Here is a 24,498-nt window from a genome sequence, read left to right as displayed (position 1 = left end):
GTTACTAGCGGCCAGCACCACTCCTGACAAAGGTAAGGTTGTGACAGCCCCCCACCTCAGCCTCTGAGACATGCAAGGAGGTGACTGATTGGAACTGTCCCGCTACGTAACGGTCAGGAGGGCGGACAGTTCGGCCTGCCCTCGTAAGATAGTGCAAGGCAGGCGGTGCACGTTTCGACGGGTAAGGGGGCGACTGGTCTCCTGACTCTGGCTCTGACACAGAACATACAGCAGCTTCAACCCGTTGATGGAGACCATGTCAGCTTTTCCATTCCTGTCAGTTGCAAAAGTATTCCGGTGGTGTCATAACACCTGAAAAGGACCATCGTAAATGGGCTGAAGTGGTTTGCAAACAGCATCATGCAGGAGGAAAGTGTGAATACAGCGTGTAAATCATTTGGCACATGCACTGCAGTTGATGCCTGCCGTGTAGGGGTAGGAATGGCCTCCTGTCTCCTGGTTGTCCGGTCTTCACACAAGAACAGGTAAGAATAAGTAGATCTTCATTTTGACCTCCCCAACTGCTCCTATAAGGGGTTTAATCCTCATCATTATCCATTTTAAATTAGAAGGTACTGTGAACTCACGGGGTCACCACTTGTAACGGCACTGATTTACCACAGCTTTCATCATCGTTGGCGGCCAGCACCACTCCCAACGAAGGTACGCGACCATGACGGTACCTTGATCACAGTACTGTACCTTGTACTTAAGGAGGGATACTTTTAGGAGATGATGTCGAGAAGATTTGCTTGATACTTTCTTTTTTATTAATTTAGACATGCGACACAGTAACAGGCTATTTTGGCCCATGAGCCCGTGCCGCCCCATTACACCTGATTAACCGACAACTCTAGGGTACATTTGTCAGATGAAAGGGTTCATTGAGTCATCATCTCAATGAAGAAATTTGAAAGATGCTTCCTTCAGTGGGAAATGTAGAATTTGGAGCATTGTTACAAAGAAAATAAGTCATCCATTTATGGAAGAGATAAAGAAGAGTTTCTTGTCTCAGAGAATCTGTACTGCACAGTTCTGTGTCGATGTCAGTAATGTGGAAAGTCCTGAGCGAGAGGTTTTTATGAATGAAAGTTGCATAATTGATCAATTAGTAAGGAATGTAGAGAAGGCAGACATAGAAGGGAAAATAGAAAGAAAGGGATATAAGAACTCTTCTAAAACATGGAATATGAAGCAGGTCCTTTGGCCCACCATACTCAAGCAGGCTCTTTGGCCCACTGTACTCAAGCAGGCCCTTTGGCCCACCGTACTCAAACAGGCCCTTTGGCCCACGTACTCAAGCAGGCCCTCTGGCCCACCATACTCATGCAAGCCCTTTGGCCCACCGTACTCATGCAGGCCCTTTGGCCCACCGTACTCAAGCAGGCCCTTTGGCCCACCGTACTCAAGCAGGCCCTTTGGCCCGCCGAACTCAAGCAGGTCCTTTGGCCCACGTACTCAAGCAGGCCCTTTGGCCCACCGTACTCAAGCAGGCCCTTTGGCCCACCGTACTCAAGCAGGCCCTTTGGCCCGCCGAACTCAAGCAGGTCCTTTGGACCACGTACTCAAGCAGGCCCTTTGGCCCACCGTACTCAAGCAGGCCCTTTGGCCCACCGTACTCATGCTGAGCATGATATGAATCCAAGTTAAGTCCATCTGCCTGTTTCATCAGTTTCCTGCCTCTTCATGTATCAATCTAAATGCATCTTAAAAGTTGCTGCCATATCTGTTTCTCTGACCTCCCCAGCTGTAGATTCTAGGTACTCACTGTAAAAACCTTGCCTCCTACATCTTCTTTAAACTCTTTTAACCACAACATTCCCATCAAAGCCAGAAACTGTTGTTAAAGAGAAGTCATTTGTAAATTTCCCTCGAACTGACACGTTGAAGAGGCAGGCATATTGACAACCAGCCAAATGATGATACATAACTCACATAATATAATTCTTCTGAAACTAATATAATATTTTTATTATTTAATGCATAAATCTTCTGCTATGAAAAATCACTTATGTTAGTAATTTGGCTTTGTTATTAACTTGTACATGGAACAGATTAACATGTCTAAAATCAATAAGGGAAATTCAAATCCACTCCTTTACAACCAGGCTTATGTAAGAGAATTCAATCCAACATGTTCAAAATGCAAAACACACAGGGAGCTGCAGGTACACAAAAACTATCTCTTTGAGCTCGAGAAGCATCAGTGGGAGGAAAAGAATGGTCAATGAACCAGGCCACAGCCTTCATCAAGTGGTCATAATGAGACTGAGGGGGTGAAATGCATTTACTTTAATGCAAGGAGTATTGTGGGTGAATTTAGAACCCTGGATCGATATTGGAATTACGGCATAGTGACTGATACAGAAACATAGCTGCAAGGACAGGACTGGCAGCTTCAGTGTCTGTGGGTTTTATTGTTTTAAATAGGATAGAGAAGGTAAAAGAGATAGAGGTGAGGCATTGTTAATCAGAGTGTGTCACAGCTGCACTCTGAGAGGACCCAATGGTGTGCTCAACTACTGAGGCAGTGTTAGCAGAGATCAGAAATAAGAAAGATGCAATCACTCTGGCCTCCCAATTACCATTGGGTGGAGGAACAGACGCTTGGACAGATTATGGAAAGTTGCAAAAGTAGCAGCGTTGTCAGAGTGAGAGTCTTTAATTTCCCCATTATTGACTGGGAGGTCCTTGGTGCCAGCATCTTCGATGGGGTAGCATTTGTTAAGTGCATCCAGAAGAGTTTGCTGAAGCTACTTTATGCAGATAGCCCAACTAAGAAGGGGGCCAAACTAGACCTTGTATTGGTAAATGAGCATGTCCAGGTGATCAGATTTTCAATGGTGGGGTGGGGGGAGGGGGGGAATATTGTGACAACAGTTATTATTCTTCTTTAACTTTTAAGAATACTTCTATAAAAGGATTAAATTGGGGTAGGAAATATTATGATAAGTTTATTCAGGAGCTCAGAGGAGTTTGATTGGGAGCATCTGTTAATGGGCAAAGCTCACAACTGACACGTGACAGTGGTTTAAGGACCAGGTCATTAGAATCCAGGACCAGCATGCTCCAGTGTGAAGGAAAGATGAGGATGAGAAGGTAGGAGAAACTTGGATGCTGAGAGAGGTCAAGAACTTAGACAAAAGGAAGCTACAATCAGACAGGGATCTGGAGGAATATAAAGATTGCAGGAAAGAACTCAAGCAGGCATTATGATGGCCAGAAGGGGCCTTGAAATGACCTTGCTGACCAGGATTTAAAATTCCCAAGGCATTTTCTATGCATGAAAAACAAGAGATGGCCGAGGTGAGAATGGGACCACTCAAGGACAAAGGAGGAACTTTATGTTGGAGACAGAGAAAGTGGGTAGTGTGGTTAGTATCATGGTTAGTGTACCACCAACAACTAGGGTTCAAATCTGCCACTGTCTGTAAGGAGGATGTATGTTCTTCCTTATGACCACTTGGGTTTCCTCCGGGTGCTCCAGTTCCTCAAATGTTCTAAAGATATGCAGGATTAGTAGGTTAATTGGTCACATGGGCAGTGTGGAATCATGAGCCGGAAGGGCCTGCTTCCATGCTGTATCTTGGAATGAAATGAAATACTAAATTAGTCTTTTGCATCAGTTTGTGCCAAGGAGAAGGACATGGACAGTGATAGGGAGCATAATGTGGAGAAAGGCTCCTGACTTTCAATTCAGGAAAGAGATGGTGTTGGCTCTTTTATAGAGCATTATGTGGACACCTGATGGGTCTGATGGGGTAGGCCTCCGGTTATCTAAAAAGGCAAGCAAGGAGAATGCTGGGGCTTTGATAAAGATCTTTGCATCCTCGCTAACAACAGGAGAGGTCCCAGAGGACTGGCTAATATTATACCTTTGTTCAAAATAAAACAAATTATAGATTCTCCAGGAAATTCTAGGCCAGTTAACAACAGTGGTAGGGACAATACTGGAAAAGGGTAGGATTCATGCACATTTTGAAAGTCATGGTCATATTAAGGATGGTTAACTTGAATTTGTGAGGGGCAGGTCATGTCTTACCGATTTGATTTAGGTTTCTAAGGAGGTGACAAAGATCATTGACGAGGGCGGTAGATGTCATAAACCTAACCCTAACCCTAACCCTAACCCTAACCCTAACCCTTTCGTAAGGTGGTTGAGAGGTTCCCTCATGGGAAGCTGATTCAGAAGGTCAGATGCATGCATGATAATAGTTTGGATACAGAAATGGCTTGCCCATAGATGAAAGGGAGTAGGTTTGAAAGGCTGCTCTTTGGGTGCTGGCCTGTGACCAGTGGACATCCGCAGGGAGTGATGTTGGGACCCCTGTTGTTTGTGCTATATAGATATAGATGCTAAAATTACTTCAATGAAAAGGTAGCTGGGTGGATTGGTAAATTTGCAGATGATACAAAGATTGGTGGAGTTGTAGACTATAGAAGATTATCAAAGAAGACAATAAGACATAGATCCCTTCAAGATATGGATAGGGAAATAGCAGATAGAGTTTAATCTGGACAAGTGTGAAGTATTGCACTTTGGGAAGTCAAATGTGAGGGGAATATATACAGATAATGATAGGGCTCTTAAAAATATCAATCTGCTGAATCATCTGAGGGTCCAGATCCATAGCTCATTGAATGTGCCCACGCATTTGATTGTGTGGTAAAGAAGGCATATGGTATACTTGGTTTCATTGGGTGGGACACTGAGTATAAAAGTCAGGAGGTAAAGCTTTGGTTAGGCTGCACTTAGCATACTGTGTGCAATTCTGGTTCCCCATTTACAGGAAGGATGTGGAGGCCTTTGGAAAGGGCGCACCAGCAGAATGATGCCTGATTTAGAGGGTATGTGTTATGGGAAGAGAATGGACAAACCTGGGTTGTTTTCTCTGGAAGCTGAGGAGAGACCTGAAAGAGGTGTACAAAACAGAAGTATTAATAGGGTGGACAGTCAGAATCCTTCCCACAGGTCTAAGGTGTCACACAAATGCATTCAATGTGAGGGGAAGGGTGTTTCAGGGAGGTGTGCAGGACAAATATTTTTACACAGAGAGTGGTGGGTGCCAGGAACGGGCTGCCAAGAGTAGTGCTGGTAGCAGATACAGTCATAGCATTTAAGAGGCATCTAGACAAACATGAACTGGGGTAGCACGGGTGGCATAGTGGTCAGCGCAACGCAGTTACAGTGCCAGCAATCAGGACCGGGGTTCAAATCCCTCATGTTCTCTTCGTGTTTGCGTGGGTTTTCCCCAGGCTCTCCGCTTTCCTCCAACCTTTCAAAATGTACCAAGGGGTGTGGGTTAATGAGATGTAATTGGGCAGCACAAATTCATGGGCCGAAATAGCCTGTTACCGGGCTGCATGTCTAAATTTAAAAGAAAATTAAATTTGAAGTGGATGGAAGGATAGTTATTAGAGATAATGAGTTCATTGTCATGCATTGCCCAGCGTATGTGGGCAACACAATTCTTTCTTGCTGCAGCTGAATGCAAAAAAAAAACAACTAAACAAAATTATAATGGTATTCAATAATATCAGGACAAGCAGAGTTTTAGTTTGATTTGGGCATCATGTTCAGTACAGACGCATGGGCCGAAGGGCCTGTTCCTGCGCTGTACTCTTCTATGTTCCATATTCTTCTAATTGAATTGGCTGTATAAAATGCACCAAGTATTCAAAATACCATTGTGGTGTTTTGCACCACTGTGGTGCAGCAAACACAAAACTCAAGGAGGTTGCACTACAGCTTAAAGCAGAACACCAGGTCTATGTAGCTTCTGGTTCCACGTGCCCGACTGATTTAGGAAGGGGCTGGCTCGAGTCTTGATATGGCCCGGTGATTGACAGCCAGTGGTGGAGCCAGCCTCCCAGGTTGCCTACCTGCAGGTCCAGTGGTTGTCTCCTCCAGTCGGCTGGTGGGAGTGTGGCTACAGTAGTGGTTGTATCACCACATTCACCCACTTCTTAAAATGAGTCCCTGAGGTGGATGTTCTAGGGTATTTACAAGTTCAAGCAGTCCGGTGGTCGTCTTTGTTGCTGGGACTGTCTCCTGGTCAATGGTCGATGGGGGCGAGGCCGCTTGAAGGTCAGTCAGGTCCGGGGCAGTCAGGGTGGCAAAGGGGGTGGTGCCTGATGGATTGGCAGCAGGTAGGGGTCCTGGATGAGCCAGGGGTGGGCGGGGTAGGGGGCTGGGTCCCTGCTGATGCCAGATCCCTGGTCGAGACAGTGTTCTCCCGTCCTTTGGTGTACCTGATATAGGCGTAGTTTGGGTTTGCGTGGAGGAAGTGAACCTGCTCGAACAGGGGGTCAAGTTTGTAGATCCTCATGTGTTTACGGAGGAGTACTGGTCCCAGAGACGTCAGCCATGCTGGCAGAGAGATGCCAGTCACCTCTTTCCTAGTAAAAGAGAAAAGGTTTCCGTGAGGGGTCTGATTTGTAGCCATACACAAGAGCGACCATATGGCATGGAGTGCCTAGGGGAGGGCCTGTTGCCAAAAGTTGATAGACCAGACTTTCGACCTCAGGGCCAGGAGAACTGTCTTCCAGATTACCCCATTTCCATGGTTCAACCTCCCCGTTGCCCCTGGGGTTGTAGCTAGTTGTCCGACTAGCCACGATGCCTCACACCGCCAGGTACTGGTGCAGGTCCTCACTGATGAAACTGGACTCCCAGTCGCTGTGGATGAATGCCGGGAATGTGAACATGGTGAAGATCTGCACCAGCGCCTTGATAACAGAGGTGGTGGAGATGTCAGGGCAAGGGATGGCAAAGGGAAAACGCGAGTATTCGTCTATAACTGAGAGGAAATAGACATTCTTATTCGTGGAAGGCAGAGGTCCCTTGAAGTCGTTACTGAGTCGCTCGAAGGGCCGAGTGGCCTTCTCCACGTGGGCCTGTGATGGGCGGAAGAAGCACGGTTTGCACTCTGATCCTGAAGGACTCAGTCATGGACTGGACTTCTTGGATGGTGAAAGGGAGGTTTCAGGACTTAATGAAGTGGTACAGATGTGTGATACCTGGGTGGCAAAGGGTGTCGTGCAACACCTGCAGTTGGTTGGACTGCGCAGTGGTGCAGGTACAGGACAGGGCATCGGGGGAGTCATTGAGTTCCCCGATCAATACTGGATGTCTTACTGGTGGGAGGAGCAGATTGACTCTCCAGCACAAGATCTTGTCGTTCTTGATCTTGCCCTCTGGTGCTGCTAAACATGAAAGCCACCGTGTGTTGATTGGTGAGGAGGGTGAACCTCCTGCCTCCCAGGTAGTGGAGCCAGTGACGGACTGCTTCCGTGATTGCCTGGGTCTCTTTTTCGATGGTGAAGTGCCCGAGCTCTGACCCATGGAGGGTTCTAGAGAAGAAGGCCATGGGTCGGCCTCCTTGGTTAACGGTGGCAACATCAGATGCATCGCACTCCACCTGGAATGGGGTGGTCTCGTCCATGGCGTGCATTGTGGCATTGGTGATGTCCTGCTTGATGCGGGCGAAAGCTGCTTGTGCCTCTGTGGGGAGGGGAAAGGTGGTGGCTTGGGCCAGTGGGCAGACTTTGTCTGAGAACAGGGTGACCCACTCGGAGTAGCAAGAGTCCCAGGCACCTGCAGAGGGCCTTGAGCATGTGGGGGAGGAGCAGTTTCATTAGAGGATGATGATACTGTGTTCCACGATGTACCCCAGGATGGCGAGGTGGGTGGTGCTGAACACACACTTTTCCCTGTTATAGGTGAGGTTTAACACCTCTGCCATCTGGAGGAATCTCTCCAGGATATCATTGTGGTCCTGCTGGTCATGGCCGCAGATAGTGACATTGTCCAGGTACAGGAAGGTTGCTTTTAGATTGTGCCAGTCTACCATGTGGTCCATCTCCCTCTGGAACACAGAGACTCCGTTTGTGACCCCAAACGGGACCCGACGGAACTGGTAGAGGCGTCTGTCTGCCTCAAAGGCAGTATAAGGTTTATCCCGGGCATGAATGGGGAGCTGGTGGTAGGCCAACTTCAGGTCAGTGGTGGAGAGGACCTTATAGTGGGCTATCTCGTTGACCATGTCAGCGATGCAGGGCAGTGGGTAGGCGTCCAGCTGGGTATACCAATTGATGGTCTGGCTATAATCGATGACCATCCTCGGTTTGTTGCCCCCTTTTACTGCTAGGACCTGGGGTCTCCAGGGGCTGTTGCTGGGTTCTATAACTCCCTCCACCAGAAGTTGTTTCACCTCGACTTTGATAAAGGCCCTGTCGGCTGCACATTAGTGCCTGCTCTTGGTGTTAGGTAATTAAAAAGGGATGGCAGGGATACCCGAAGGGTGGAGAGTCCGCAGGTGGATTTAGAATGGTCACTGGACTTTGTGTTGTGGACAGTGAGTGGGGGGAGTGGGCCACTGAAGGCAAGAGTGAGGCTGTGGAGGTGACTGGTAGTCCCAGGATAACCAGGGCATAGAGCTTGCGCATAACCAGTAGCCTTGGTGAATCTCCCCCCCCCCATCCCCACCCCCCTACCGCTGTCAAATTCACTGAGCAGTACCCCTGTGCTGTGATTGAGTGGTCTCGGGACACAAAAGCAATGGGGAGGTTTGCTGGGTACACTCTAGTTTCATTGTCCGGACCACATTTGAGTGCACAAACCTCTCAGTGCTACCGCTATCAAACAGGCATTTTGTTACCTTCCTGTTGACAGCAATGTCCACCATTGAGCACCTGAGTCTATGGGGAATGTCAGCATGGTGAATTCAGGGTCTGAGTCGCTGCTCCCTGACGAATGTGGCAAGCAGCAGTCGGTGGGTGGCCTTTGGAGCGTGGGGTATGATGAATGCGCAGTTCTGTGCGCGCGCATGTTAACCCTGTTGGTCGGCATGCCGGTGATGTTCAGGTCAGTGTGGCTGGGGGTCAACTGGACCCTAATAATGGCACCCAGGGGATGCATACAGTGTTAGCGACCCGGCCTGAATTGACATCACCATTGTGGGCGGAAGCTGGGTGGTGAAAGATGGCAGCACTGTGGTGAGCACAAGGCGGTAGTGTGGTTCGACGGCCAGTTCGGAAGTGGCATCAGTGCGGATGGAAGCGACGGGCAAGGTAATGGTGTCGCCTAGCTCTTGCATGTGGAGGGGCCCAGAGGGTCGAGAGGCATCCCGGCTGGTCACAGAGAGCCACAGCACTCCCGGTAGGTTTGGAGAGGCACACTTTAGCGAAGTGGCCTTTCTTCTCACCTCAGGAGCAACAAAATTCATCGCAGGGCAGTTCTTATGGGAGTGCCTATCCTACCCACACCTGGACCTGCAGTACTTACAACAGTGGCTGGCGTCGACAGCAGCAAATGTCTTTTCCTTGTGGGGCCCTTCAGTGACTGCTGCTGTCAGTAGCGTCGGTGAGTAGGGGAGCGGAACATCGAAGACCTTCACATGGTGAGCTGCAGCTTCTAGGGAGCGGACCACTTCCATGATCCTGACAAGGGAGGCATCATTCTCCTCCAACAGTCTCTGTCAAGTTGCTCTCGACTGCAGCCCTTGCACGCATGCATCTCGGACGAGTCGCTCTACTTCCCCAGCAGTCACGCCAGCTTCAATGGTGCAAAGGCATACTAGCTCTCGCAGAGCCCCCAGGTAAGTGTTGGTCTTCTCACCTGGCTGCTGTACTCTAATGCTGACCAAGTACCAGGCGTAGAGTATATTTGTCGGAGGCTGGTACATCCCTTCCAGGGTGGCCATTGCAGGTTCAAAATCTGCGCAGTCTCTAATGGTGATGCCAATTCCGGCCGGAATTGGCCTGGAAACACAGGGGCCCAGCTTGGTGCGTAGAACCATGAGTTTCTTCTGATTCGTACTGATGACCTCCATTTGAGTGTGGATGACCACCTCGATCACGTGCTTCCAGATCTCAAAGTATGTTGGAATGTCCAGGTGCTGAGGGTCAATGTCCAGCCTCTCAAGGGTGAATCTCCCATGGTCCTCAAAATTTTAAACTGATTAAATTGTGGTGTGCTGTGGTGCCGCAAGCAAACACAAAACTCGAGAAGACTGTACTACAGGCTCTAATCAGCTTAAAGTAGGTCTGTGTAGCCTCTGGTTCCACATGGCCGACTGGTTTAGGAAAGGGCCGGCTCAAGTCTTTATATGGGCTGATGATTGACAGGAGGCTGGTGGGGCCAGTCTCCAAGGTTGCCTGCCTGCAGGTACAGTGGTTGCCCCTTGCAATAGCCTGGTGGGAGTGAGGCCAGTGTAGTGGTTGCTGTCATGATAATGAATATGCATGATGTGTATTAACCTGACTGGAAGTCAGATGGTATGCACTGGAGGTGGAAGGTGCAGGATGATGAAATAAGGGAAGCAGGAAAATAAAGACACTGAGATGTTCAACTGGTAAAGCATGTGGTGATGGTGTTATTAATTACACATTTTGGGCCACAAATGTGACATTGGCGACGAGGATAAACATTTTGGATTTTAAATGTGATAAACATTTTGGATTTTGAATGGGTGGCTTTGAGCTGGAACGTTTCTTCATGGCTGTCACAGGAGCTGAATTTCTAGCATTTCGGGGTGTTCCTCATTTTGACCCGATGGGTGATGCAAGCACTGTGAGTGTGAAGTGGAAGGCATGGCTGGAAGAATTTGAAGCCTATGCCGACAGTCGTGGCCTATTTTTCGATAGCAGTACGGTGGAACAGAAAGCGCAGCGAAGGGCGTTACTTCTCTTCACTGCAGGACCCGCAGTTCGGGAAACTTTTAAGTCGCTTTCGAATACTGGAAGGAAGGAGGAATACCAGAAAGCTGTAGATGCATTGAATGCACACTATGTTTCAACGCCATTTATTTCGCAAAACGAAACAGGAAGAAGGGGAAACGGTTGCCCAGTATGTGACGAGATTGCGACAACTGGCTGTTGGATGCAATTACGTGGCAGCTGATTTGGACAACCATTTATTGGTTCAAGTCGTGCAGCACTGCAGATCAGACAAACTCAGAAGGTGATTGCTGGAAAAAGGGGGTGAGTTGAAACTTACCAATGCTTTAGCAATTGCTGCTGCATTTGAGGCTGTTGAGGGGCAATTTCATACCATGAAACTGAAAGACAACTCAAGCCAACCCAGTAAAGACAAAGTTGGTCAACAAGTAAATCGGCTCTCGCATAGCTATAGCCAGCCAAGAAATATGCTGACACGTGACTTGGAGTGTTACAGATGTGGAAACAGAGGTCATTTTGGAAAAGACCCATGCTGCCCAGCAAAAGGCAAAGTTTGTAGAAAGTGTGGAGGTAAAGACCACTTTTCAAAGAAGTGCAAAAGCAAATCAAATGCAAACCAGAATGGGAAGAGTACAGCTTCTAAGGGCAAAGCTTGGGGGAAAGGAAAGTCTCCTGGAAAGAAAGGCACTATTCGCCATATAGAAGGTGACCCAGAAAGTGACGATGATGACGATAACCAGGATGGGCAGAAATACTATCAGTTTACATTGAATGATGACCATCATGAGAAAGTCCCAGTGATAATTGGTGGTGTGACAGTTCCGGTCATTGTAGACTCAGGCAGTGACAGTAATGTAATTGACCGACATTTCTGGGAGAAATTGAAAGTAAAAAAGATCATTTGTACATCAAAGAAGTGTTCAAAGAAACTGTATCCATACACAGCAACCAAGCCATTGCAGACCATTGGATGTTTCACTGCGACTGTTGAAGCTGGTGACAAGTACACCGAAGCAGAGTTTGTTGTCATAGACGAGAGGGGAGAACCATTGCTGAGTAGACACACAGCGCAAGACCTGGCAATACTTCATATTGGAGCTCGTGTCAATTCAGTTCAGTCATACGAGGATATGAAGCAAGAATTCCCTGCAGTTTTCCAGGGAGTAGGAAAGCTGAAAGGTCGACAACTAAAGCTAGCAGTGGACAAAACGGTCAAACCCAAGGCGCAACCAGTGCGCAGAACTCCATTTGGACTTCGTGGAGCAAGACATTATTGAACCTGTAGAACATTCAACGCAATGGGTGAGCCCAGTAGTGATCGTGCCCAAACCAAATGGTGACATGAGACTGTGTGTTGATATGAGGATGGCCAATGAAGCTATAATTCGAGAATGACACCCCATACCAACAGTAGAAGAAGTACTCCAGGAGTTAACAACCAGTCAGGTGTTCTCAAAATTTGATTTAAAATGGGGCTATCATCAATTAGAGCTGGACCCAGAATCCAGGGATGTGACAACATTTGTGACTCACTGTGGATTGTACCGGTACAAGAGACTATCGTTCGGCATCAATGCAGCTCCTGAGATCTACCAGTATGAAATCCATCGAGTGATTCAAGGCATTCCTGGAGTTGCCAACATTTCTGATGACATCATAGTCCATGCGGCTACACAGGAAGAGCATGACAGACGGTTGAGGATTGTGCTATCCAGACTACAGGGGGCAGGCCTTACCGTGAATGGAGACAAGTGCCAGTTCGGTGTGTCAGAGATGGACTTCATGGGACAAAGGCTTACACGGGAAGGACTGAACCCAGCTGATGCCAAGGTGAAATCTGTTGCAGATGCACGTGAACCCCAGAATGCAACGGAGGTGAGGAGTTTCTTGGGATTGGTCAATTATTGTGCAAAGTTCATCCCTAATTTTGCTACATTGGCAGAACCATTGAGGAAACTAACCAGGAAAGGTGTACCATTCCATTTTGGCTCTGAGCAGAAGGAAGCATTCACACCTCTGAAACAAAGTCTGACGAATGCCGATACTCTTGGGTATTATGATCCGGCTGCACCAAGCAAAGTCATAGCGGATGCTAGTCCAGTTGGTTTAGGAGCCGTGTTGGTCCAGACGCATGATGAGGGACCAAGAATCATTGCCTATGCCAGCAGATCTTTGACAGACGTTGAAAGGAGATATTCTCAGACAGAGAAAGAAGCACTCAGACTTGTATGGGCCTGCGAGAAATTCCATGCATATTTGTATGGCATTGAATTTGAACTCATCACAGACCATAAACCATTGAAGGTGATCTATGCCGCCAGGTCCAAACCGTGTGCCAGGATAGAATGATGGGTGCTCAGACTCCAACCGTACAAGTACAGAGTAGTCCACATTGCCGGGAAAGCAAACATTGCTGATCCGCTGTCCAGATTGTTGAAAGATGGATGCCCACAATCCAAGTCAGAATTGGGGACAGAAGCAGAGAGTTTTGTACACTTCGTAGCTATTCAGTCGACACCGGAAGCTGTGACAACGAGGGAAGTCGAGAAAGAGTCCGAACATGACCCAGAACTCATGGAAGTTAGAGAATGTATCCAAAGTGGACAATAGGACAAGTGCACTCACAAGGCATATATTCCCATTAGAGATGAACTTTGTTGCATTGGGCAGTGTGTATTGAGGGGGTGGAGATTGGTGATACCACAGAGGTTGAGACCGAAGATCGTATCATTAGCTCATGAAGGACACCTAGGTATTGTTGGTACCAAGCAAAACCTCAGGAGTAAAGTATGGTGGCCAGGTTGTGTTAAAGACGCAGATAAATTCATCAAAACCTGCCATGGGTGTCAACTCACAAGTAGGAGTAATCCTCCAGAGCCGATCCTGAGTACGCAACTCCCGACAGGACCGTGGATCGATGTAGCTGTTGATTTTCTCGGACCTTTACCAACTGGTGAGTCAATCATGGTAGTGGTGGACTACTACAGCAGATACTATAAGTACTCTGTGATGAGGTCAATGACTACTGAAAAAAACGATACGAGCATTGGCAGAGATCTTCGCGAGATAGGGATTGCCTGTTATGCTATACTCTGACAATGGTCCACAGTTCATTTCAGAGACATTTGCTGAATACATGAGGACCACAGGTATCCACCATCACAAAGTAACTCCTAAATGGCCGCAAGTCTATGGGGAAGTAGAGAGACAAAATCAGTCCATCGAAAAACGATTACGGATTGCTCATGCAGAAGGACAGAACTGGAGAGAAGCATTGCTATCCTATGTAGCTGTCTATCGGGCAACGCCTCATGCAACCACAGGAAAAAGTCCAGCAGAAGTACTTTTCAGGAGGAAAATCTGCACAAAAATGCCCGAACTGAAGGAAATCAGGGACGACCAGGAGATGAGGGACCACGATGCTGAAATGAAGGGAGCAGCAAAGCTGTATGCAGACTCGAGTCGTGGGGCCAGGTACTCAGACATCATGCCCGGAGATAATGTTCTTGTGAGGCAAGAGAGTGGTGGTAAGCTAGACACACCTTATTACCATCAACCCTACACGGTTGTATCCAGAAGCGGCAGTATGGTGACAGTCAAGTCTCCAGCTGGAGTCCTGTACAAAAGAAACGTGTCTGGTGTAAAAAAGTACCAATCCAGAGCGACACCGAGTGAAGTGGTTGGAAGTCCAATACGAGATGCTCAATCTGAGGGACCAGATGACGATCCAGAGGTAGTTACCAGCATTCCCGATGAAGTGGCCAGAGTACCAGAAACACCAGAGGCTGCAGCGAGCAGTGTTTCCGGTGCTGAGGGTGAACAACCAAGTTGCGACAGTAGCATTGCAGGAAGGCTGAGACGGGACAGGAAACCACCTAAGCGAGATGAAGATTTTGTGCCATATTTCTAATCGTGCCCACATTATCATGAAAGTGAAAGTTTGTGATAGTTGGAATGAGTTTCAATGAAGCGCAGTAATGTTACTCACCAAGGAAGAGAAATGATAATGGAAACATTTGGACAGTGATTTGATCAATACATCATAAAGTACATGTATGAGTGCTGTATGAATTGCATTTTTGTTTAGCCGACTATTTGGTATTAAATGAAAAACAAAAGTATTGGAATTTAAACATGTGAGGTGTATAAATTTAAATGTTTACATTTTGCATATGAGGTGAGCATTGTATTAGTATAATTACAGAAGAACAGTTGAGCTATTATATTACATTTGGTTATAACATGTTTATGTTACATTTTGTGAAGAGGGAATTTGAAGTAGTTTTTGTTTTGAATTTGAAGTTGTTTTATTGGTTCAGAAGGCAGAAAAATGCTATTGATAGTGTTAAAGTGTTTACATTTAAACATAAAGATATAAAGTTTATTTCTGGTGAAAGGAGGGATGTCATGATAATGAATATGCATGATATGTATTAACCTGACCGGAAGTCAGATGGTATGCACTGGAGGTGGAAGGTGCAGGATGATGAAATAAGGGAAGCAGGAAAATAAAGACACTGAGATGTTCAACTGGTTAAGCATGTGGTGATGGTGTTATTAATTTCACATTTCGGGCCACAAATGTGACAGTTGCATCTCCACACCATGGCAAAAAAAATCTCATAGATGAAACAGAAATAGAAGAGATGAAGGAATACAAGAAACAGGATGGGTTACTTGCATAGTATTACATCTGTGGTTTATTTGGAAATACTGTGCATGAAGACATGCCTACAGAGGAGACATGCATTGGAATCATACATGCAGGCTGAAACATTACATCTGTGGTTTATTTGGAAATACCGTGCATGAAGACATGCATTGGAACTATACATGCAGGCTGAAACATTACATCTGTGGTTTATTTGGAAATATTGTGCATGAAGACATGCCTACAGAGGAGACATGCATTGTAATCATACATGCAGGCTGAAACATTACACACGCACATCTTAACATAACTGAAAAAGGAACCACTGAAGGAATGGCATTTCCCAATTGGTGAGTTTTCAAATGGGATTTCTGATTTTATGAAATCCACATAGAAATAGTTGGAAAGTTCCGGACGTTAATAATCTCTTAAAGTTACAGTAGAAGTCTAAAAATTCAGGTGCCGTAAATCCAGTCCACCCGAGAATCTGGTCTTTTCAAAACCTCTCAAACTTTTAAAATTTAGCAAGCTTTTGCATGCGTGCATAAGCACCCAGATGGACAGTGGCATTTTTATTTTTCTTTAAAACTGCTCATTTCCATAAATGAAGCGAGCTATATTTTCCAATGAATAAACTAACAAAATTCACCTGTTCATCTCTTCTTTATTCCTCCTTAAATTTGAATTTAAAAAAATTACTTCCCAAGAACCCAGAAAATCCAGACCAACCCAGTTCCCGAGGAGTCTGGATTTTCTGACTTCTATGTACAGTACTACATTTGTTAACTTATTAACATGTTGGTCTAGCAGTGGCAGTGTTTTCAGTAATACAGATTCAAGGTGATTGGTGGAAGAATCAACTTGAGGAAACTTTTGTAAAACATAGCAAACTGTTGTGATCTGGAATAGTTTGAACTGGTGGGAGAAGCAGATTTGATGATAACATGGATGAGAGAATGGGGTAAATACTTGGAAGGAAGCAAGCTAGTGTAGCACAATGCCTTTTCACCACCAGCGATTGGGGCAGGGGTTTGAATCCCGCTTTGTACATTCTCCCTGTGTCTGTATGGGCGGCAAGGAACTGTGAGCCGAAATGATCTGTTACCATGCTGAATGTCTGAAAAAAAGTGCATTGCCATGGACAAAAGAACAAAGGAATGTGAGGAACCCCTGCCAAAGTCTTGTTTTATTCTGCGACTGGGAAAGAAAAAAAATATTATTGATGACAGAGAATATAATGACAGTAGAAAATAAAGATACTGAAGCAAAATGAAACTAGGAAGTGGAGTTAATAGGAGAGATAGCAATAAAACAGAGGAAGACGATAATAAATCTGCTGAATCGATATTTAATTGTGCATAATTTACCTGTGCATCATTCCGCTTAGCATGTTGTATTCACCCAGTCATCGTATCCGCCTTTACCTTGGGAAGACCAAGTGTAGGGTGGGTCACCGTTTGGTCAAACTTCCCAAACCCAAGCAGGTTTCCAAGCTTTCAACACCAATCAACTTTATTCAGCATTTGCTGATTCTGGGGATGTGAACGAGCAGTTCTTTTGCCATTTAATCCCTCCTGCTGACGACACACAGGAGACTGCAGATGCTGGAATCTGAACCTAAATACAATCTGCTGGAGCAGAGGTTTTCAAACCTTTTTCTTTCCATTCACGTACCATCGGTACTCTGTGATTAGTAAGGGATTTCTTAAGGTGGTGTGTGGGTGGGAAGGTTGAGAATCACTGCTCTAGACCCAGTTGTTAGTGAAATATTTTGCTTGAGAAAAATTGTCATTAGCCCATTTCCTTTGGAGTTATGAAACCGTGCACATAACGACTCAATTAGGTACGATTATTACAGCAGCTGGAGAAACTCATCCCTTACTCCTCCTTAGTTCATCATTGCCCCACTGGTCCCAATCCTACCCCTCTCACCCTATCCTCAATGATAAAGGGTTTAACCAGAAATATTGATGTCTCCCCCCCCGCCCCCATCCCCCCCCCCCCCTCACTGATACCATTCGACTGGCTGAGTTCCTCAAGTAAATCGTTTATCTGAGCAAACCTGAGCATTCAGAATCAAGCTCAGGCATTGAAATAAGATGAAAAGGGTAGCTCAGTTGGTGCAGTGCCAGCGACCTGGATTCAAATCTGGCATTCTCTGTAAGGAGCTTGTTCATTCTCCTCATGTCTGTCTGTGTGGGTATCCTCCAGATGTTCCAGTTTCCTCCCACGATCCAAAAAGTGAACAGGGATTGTAGGTTCATTGGTGTATTTGTGGGGTGTGGGCTTGTGGCTGGAAGGGCCTGTTACTGTGCTGTATGTCTAAATTAAAAAAAGATCTACAGTATTGCAGGTCCTTTATTATGCTCTAAACATAGCCAAGGTCATTTGTGAATTTTAATAATACACTGATGTGATAAGATACTATCAGTGATACCACAATTTTTGCAAGAATTTAATCCATTTTCAAAATTATATTTATGACAGAGGTTATTGTGGTGGACGACTGATCTGCTGTATTCCTGATTACCTGGCTCTGCCCCGTCCTGTGACTGTACCTGTGGCCCCCTCCCTCTTTGACCTTGTACAAAGCCTCTAACACCTTGACCCTTCCCCAGAAAGCCCGGGTCATGGCATAGGATGACGTCGCTGTCCATTGTGAATAAAAGCCTGTAAATCAATGACTCAGTTTTTACTGAGCATCAGTTATTATATGTTAATGTCAAGGAATTCCATGAATTATATTAAATTACACACATGTGATGTATTATGAAAGTAAGCTTGCAGCAAACATAAAAACCAACTGCAAAAGCTTTTATAGATATGTCAAGAGGAAAACATTAGTGAAATCCAGAGTAGGTCCCTTGCAGTCAGAATCAGGGGAATATATAATGGGGAATAAGGAAATGGCAGACCAATTAAATTCTTACTTTAGTTCTGTTTTCACAAGATCAAATCTATTGGAATTCTTTGAGATGGTGACAGGTAAAATAGATGGAGGAGAGCCAGTAGATGTGGTGTACCTGGATTTCCAAAAGGCCTTCGATAAGGTCTCACATAAACGACTGGCATGCAAAATCAAGGCTCATGGGATTGGGGGCAAGGTATTGATGTGGATTGAGAACTGGTTGGCAGATAGAAGACAGAGAGTTGGGATAAATGGCTCATTTTCTGAGTGGCAGGCGGTGACCAGTGGGGTGCCACAGGGATCTGTATTGGGACCCCAGCTGTTCACAATTTACATTAATGATCTAGATGAGGGGATTGGATGTAATATCTCCAAATTTGCAGATGACACTAAGCTAGGAGGGGTTGTGTGCACTGAAGAGGGGGTTAGAAGCTCCATTGTGATTTGGATAAATTGGGGGACTGGGAAGATACATGACAAATGCACTACAATGTGGATAAATGTGAGGTTATCCACTTTGGTAATACAAACCGGAGGGCAGATTACTATTTGAATGGCAATAGATTGGGAGATGGGGAAGTGCAGAGAGACCTAGGGGTTCTTGTGCACCAGTCTCTGAAGGCGAGCATGCAGGTACAGCAGGCGGTTAAAAAGGCAAATGGTATGTTGGCCTTCATATCAAGAGGGTTTGAGTATAGGAACAAGGATACCTTACTGCAGCTGTAGAGGGCCTTGGTGAGATCCCACCTGGAGAATTGTGTGCAGTTTTGGTCACCTTATCTAAGGAAGGATGTTCTTGCAATGGAGGGAGTGCAGAGGCGATTCAACAGGCTGATACCTGGAATGGCAGGAATGACTTATGAGGAAAGATTCCGCAATTTGGTATTTTACTCGCTGGAGTTTAGAAGATTGAGAGGGATCTCATAGAGACCTATAAAATTCTGGCAGGACTGGACAGAATGGATGCAGATGGAATGTTTCCAATGATGGGAAAATCCCGAACCCAGGGCCATGGTTTGAGGATAATAGGCAAACCATTTAGGAGCGAGATGAGGAGGAATTTCTTTACTCAGAGGGTAGTGAATCTGTGGAATTCATTGCCACAGAGAGCAGTAGAGGCAGATTCATTGAATATATTTAAGAGGGAATTAGATATATTTCTTCAGTATAAGGGAATTAGGGGTTATGGAGAGAAGGCGGGGATGGGGTACTGAACTTTAAGATCAGCCATGATCTCATTGAATGGCAGAGCAGGTTTGAAGGGCCGAATGATCTACTCCTGCTACTATCTTCTATGTTTTTATGTTTCTATGTATTTATATGAAACGATTCAAGATCATAAAGCAAAAGATTGCAGGTGCCAGACTGTTCCAATCTGAACTAAAAAGAGGAAATGGTGGAAATGCTCGAAAGGTCGTGCAGTATCTTTGGAGAGGGATACAAAGTTAATTTTATTTTTTGCCATTTGACCTCCTTTTGGTCATTGGCAGAGTTTAGTCTGCTGGGAAATAAAACCAGATTAAAATTTCATTAATACGTATTGACACGAATGATTTTATCCCTTTATACTACTATTGTGGTTGTAACTTCAATGCGATTCAGTCATATTTTATAACTGGCTAAAATATAGAATTATAAAATTGTAAAGATCATATATCAAGAGAATAACAAAGGTAGGAAATTTTGCAACTGCCACTAATTATTAATTTGGTTTGTGCCATGTATCATTTGTGTTTGAAACGGTAAGGCGCGTTTTATTATGTTGAAACACTCTTTTGATTTTGTGAGTGAGGATCTGTTGCTATTTATTACAGAAGAGGAATCCTGCCTTCATTGATCAGAACTTGGAGAACATTATGTGCAAGACTTTGATAAGACCCCACTTGGTGTATTATGCCCAGTTCTGGTCACCCAACTAGCGGGAAGACATGGAGAGAAATATCTGTAGATGCGTGGGCCTAGTGCTGGAGATCTCAGCAGGTCACGCAACATCCATAGAAAGCAAATGGGAGTCAAACATCTTGGGCCTGAGCCCTTCGTCAGAAAGGTCAAAAATCAGGCAGATGCCGATATAAAAAAAGGTGGGGGGGGGGAGGGAGGTTGAGGAGCACAGGCTGAGAGGTGGGAGGGTAGAAGAAAAAGAAGCTGAGAAGTGATGGGGAGAGAATGATGAAGCTCAGCTCTGACAGGAGAAGGAAGGAACTGGGTGGGGAGCTGGAGGAATGGAGACAGAGAGGTGAAGGAAAGAGAGAGAGACCTGGGAAGGGGTTAACAGAATTTGGAGAAATCGATATTGATGCCAACTAGTTGGAGACTGCCAAGATGGAATGTGGTCTAAATTTCAGTACAGGTCAGTATTGCCATGGGGTGTGGAATTAGAGTAATTGGCCACTGGGATATCCTTGCTGTTGCAGTGGACAAAACAAAGGTGTTTAGAGGATAGCATTGTTATAATTTATATATAAATATGTAAATGAAGATATCATGAAGGAAAGATGTCATGAAATTGGAAAAGATGCAGATGTAGAATGATTCCCAAGCTTCTCACTGGGACTGTTAGGCTTGATATAAGGAGAGGCCGGTTAGACTGGAGTTTTCCCCCAGAACACAGGTGATGGCAGGGGCCCTACTGGAGGCTTATAAAATCACGAGGAGTATAATGGCAACTAGTCATACTTTGTCCCCAGGGAGGGAAATCTAAAACTAGAGGGAATCGAGGGGAAAATGTTCTTGGAGTCTTGAGGGCCACTTTTTTCACACAAAAATGGTGTGTATATAGAATCATCTGCCCAAGAAAGTGATGGGGACAGGGGCATTTAAAACATTTCAACAGGTATGTAAGATAGGAAGGATTTAGAAAGATATGGGCAAAATATAGGAAAATATGGCCTGCTGTGAAACATGGAAGTCTGCAGACTCTGTGATTGTAGTAAAAACACAGAGATGCTGGAGGAACTCAGTTGGTCTCACAGTGTCCATAGGAGGTAAAGGTGTATTACCAATGTTTCAGGCCTGAAACCTTCTTCAAGGTATTTCAGTGTGTTTTTAAATACAGCTTCTTGGCTTGACATGGACAAGTTAGGCTGAAGGGATTTTTTTCCATGCTGTTACAAACTCAATGGTTCTAGGAGAAGTCACAGTCTTCATAGAGTGTGGAAACATGCCCTTCAACCTAACTTCCCCAGCTGATCAAAATGTCCCACCCACCCACAGTAGTTCCCCCTGCCTATGTTTGGCCCATATCACTCTAAACACATCCTATTCATGTATCTGTCCAATTTTATTTCTTAAACATTGCTTGAACCATCTCCTCCAGCAGTTCATTCTATATACCCATTACTCTCTGCATAAAAAAAATGGTTAACTCTCAGGTTTCTGTTAAATCTATCCCCACTCATCCCAAACTTGTGTGCTCTGGTTATTGATTTCCCTATTCTGGGCAAAAGACTCTCTTTATTCACCCGATCTATTCCTCTGCTTATTTTGTACACCTCTATGAGATCATCCCGCATCACTTCAAGGAATAAAGCCCTCAACCGCTCAACCTCTCCCTATAGCTAAGGTCCCTCAGCCCTGGTAACATCTTCGTAAATCTTCTCTGCACCCTCTCCAGTGAGACAACATCTTTTCTACAGCATGGTGAGTAAAACTGAGCACACTATACCAAATGGGGCTTCATAAAGTTCTTATACAACTCAACATGATTTCCCAACATATATTCTCAATACTCTGATTGATGAAGCCCGATGTACTGAAAGTTTTGTAGGCCACCCTATCTACCTGTGATGTCACTTTCAAGGTACTATGTACCTGTACCCATAGATCCCTCTGCTCTACAACACTCGTCAGATCCCAACCATTCACTGTGCAGGTCCTACCCATATTAGACCTCCCAAAATACAACCCCACTTTAATACATTTTTCTGTATTCAATCACATCAAACATTCCTCTGACCAAATCAAGATCCTACTGCAATATTTTACAACTGTCTTCGCTCTCCATGCTTTACACCAACGATTGCATGGCTCAGTAAGACCACAGCACCATATACAAATTCCCTGACAATACCACCATAATGGGCTGTATGAAGTGGGGTGATGTGCCAGCATACAGGATGGAGATTGAAAACTTGGATGAAAGTTGTCACCAAGAATAGGGAGCCGATTGTAGACTTTAGGAAAGGAAAACACGAGGTGATCATTGGGAGATCAGATGATTGAGAGGGTGAGCAACTTCAAATTCTTTGGAGTTAGTATCTTGGAGGACCTGTTCTGGACCCATTATGTTCTACGCAGAATCACAGATGTCAGGCTCACTAGCCTGTACTTCCCAGGATTTCTCCTTCAGCCTTTCTTGAATAAAGGCACAACATTTACTATTCTCCAGTGTTCTGGTACCCAGGGCTGCAGTGCTAATTTTTTAGGTGCCGGAGCTCACCAGAAATGGTGACAAGGAGGTGCCCCCTGAGGTCCTGGAGTGGTGCTCTGTTGAGCTCCGGCAGCACTGCATCCCTGCTGGCACCTCACCTGTATTTAATGAGGACTCATAAATCTCAGCTAGGGCACAAGCAATTTCCTCTCTAGCTTCCCACAGTATCCTCGGATATATCTTCTCAGGCTTATCCTTAGTTATCTACCAGAGCCATTTACCATCTCATTTTTGTCCTTCTGACTTCCTTTTTTTAGCTTGCTCTTCAGTTCCCAAACCTCCTCCAGGTAAACATTTGATCCCATCTGCCCCGTGCATCCTCCTTGCCCTTGAAGAGAGCCTGAATTTCCCTGATCATCTAAGCTTTCCAACAATTTTATTTCTGACCCTTCACTCTAACGGTCATGTACTAAACTCTCGCCAACATGCTTTTAAAACATCCCATTTTCCTCTTCTTCCAAAAGATTGTTCCGGCTGCTTCATGTGAACTGTTCTTCTAGTTGGTGAATGAAGATCAACCTTTCTGAATGGGACCAACCCACAGTCCCAGGAACCTGTCTGGTGAAATTCCTTCTGGAGTAAATATAGAACCATAGAACACTACAGCACAGAACACAGGCCATTCACCCTTTCTAGCCTGTGCCAAAACATCATTCTGCTCGTCCCCTGCACCCACTTCATAACCCTCCAGACCTCTCCTATCCATGTATCTATCCGATTTATTCTTAAAACTTAAGATCGAGTCTGCACCTACCACATCAGATGGCAGATTATTCCACACTCCCACTGCTCTGAGTGAAGAAATACCCCCAATCCTCCCCCAAATCTTTCCCCCTTTCACCCTAAAGCTATGTCCTCTTGTACTTATCTCTCCTAATCTAACTAGGAAGAACTTGCTTGCATTTACTCTGTCTATACTGTTATGAGCCCAAAGGACCCCAAAACACAGCAGCAATAGACATTCACCAAGACAAGTAGGTACTTAAACAAAAATTGTTTTTAATTATCTTTAAACATGAAAACAGAATCAAACTTTAACTTATCTCTATTAACTTAACTAAACCCAACTTAGCCCCCTTCTAATTCTAAGCGCACGTGTATGTAATGTGTGTATAAATTTAAGAAAAGTTCTTTGGTTCACAGTTCAATCTAACTTCTCATTCTTACAAGTTCTCTGGTTGCAGGCAATTCTTATACTATCCATAGAATTTAACATGTATAAAGTTCACCAGGCTTTGGTGAACGAAAGGTAAATGTTTACCGCTCAGGAAGGTTCTCGTAGGGTTTGCAGAGAAAGATTTGTTGTTCCAGGATTTCCACAACTGAGGTACCACCATTAGTCACCTCAATGTCTCGATGATGAAACTTTCCCCATCAGGATTCTCCAGATGATAACCTCTTTCAAAATGAAGTTTTCAACAAGCCTGTCAGATCTCTCTCTCTCTCTCTCCAACTGCCAGAAAGCCCATATGACTCTTTCACTTGCAAAACCCCTGACCTTCTCCAGCAAACAATAGGAGTTAGTCTTCTGCTCCCATCTGTTGTTTTAGGCAAACTTACTTCTCAGAAGTGACCTTTCTGTGCACTTTGCAGAAAGGTCGGAAGCCTTATAAAAATGTTCAACACAAACAACCTGTCTCCAGTCGATTCATTTGATGACATCATTTCAATTAGCAGCTACTTGTGAAATGTGCATAGCATTTTCCACAGTTTCTGTAATGTTACTGAATACGAATTCTTCAGTATTTCAAATAAAATCTGTTTTAAAATGTGTGGATCTATGTAACCAACTTTAATTTTACCATTTTTTCCCAATATTTATTTACATTA

The 24,498-nt window shown here is 45.1% G+C and overlaps 1 protein-coding gene across 7 annotated transcripts in view; it reads right to left on the bottom strand.

The window, feature by feature from the left end:
- The window catches only part of otop1 (otopetrin 1), a 117,824-nt gene that overhangs the window by 38,233 nt on the left and 55,093 nt on the right, over positions 1–24,498 (bottom strand). Inside the window, exon 7 of one of the 7 annotated variants that reach the window (XM_069926644.1) lies at positions 16,688–16,755. The exons of the other annotated variants lie outside the window; for them this stretch is intronic. Coding sequence (XP_069782745.1) covers positions 16,729–16,755 — 27 coding nt within the window. The 3' untranslated portion in view covers positions 16,688–16,728. Of the gene's footprint in view, positions 1–16,687; positions 16,756–24,498 lie in introns of those variants that run through there. 7 annotated transcript variants of the gene reach the window in all.

This window comes from Narcine bancroftii, chromosome 3, assembly GCF_036971445.1.
Source record: "Narcine bancroftii isolate sNarBan1 chromosome 3, sNarBan1.hap1, whole genome shotgun sequence".
Taxonomy (NCBI): Eukaryota; Metazoa; Chordata; class Chondrichthyes; order Torpediniformes; family Narcinidae; genus Narcine; species Narcine bancroftii.
The sequence above is the reverse complement of the archived record's forward strand: the minus strand, read 5'-3'. Positions and strand labels throughout refer to the sequence as shown.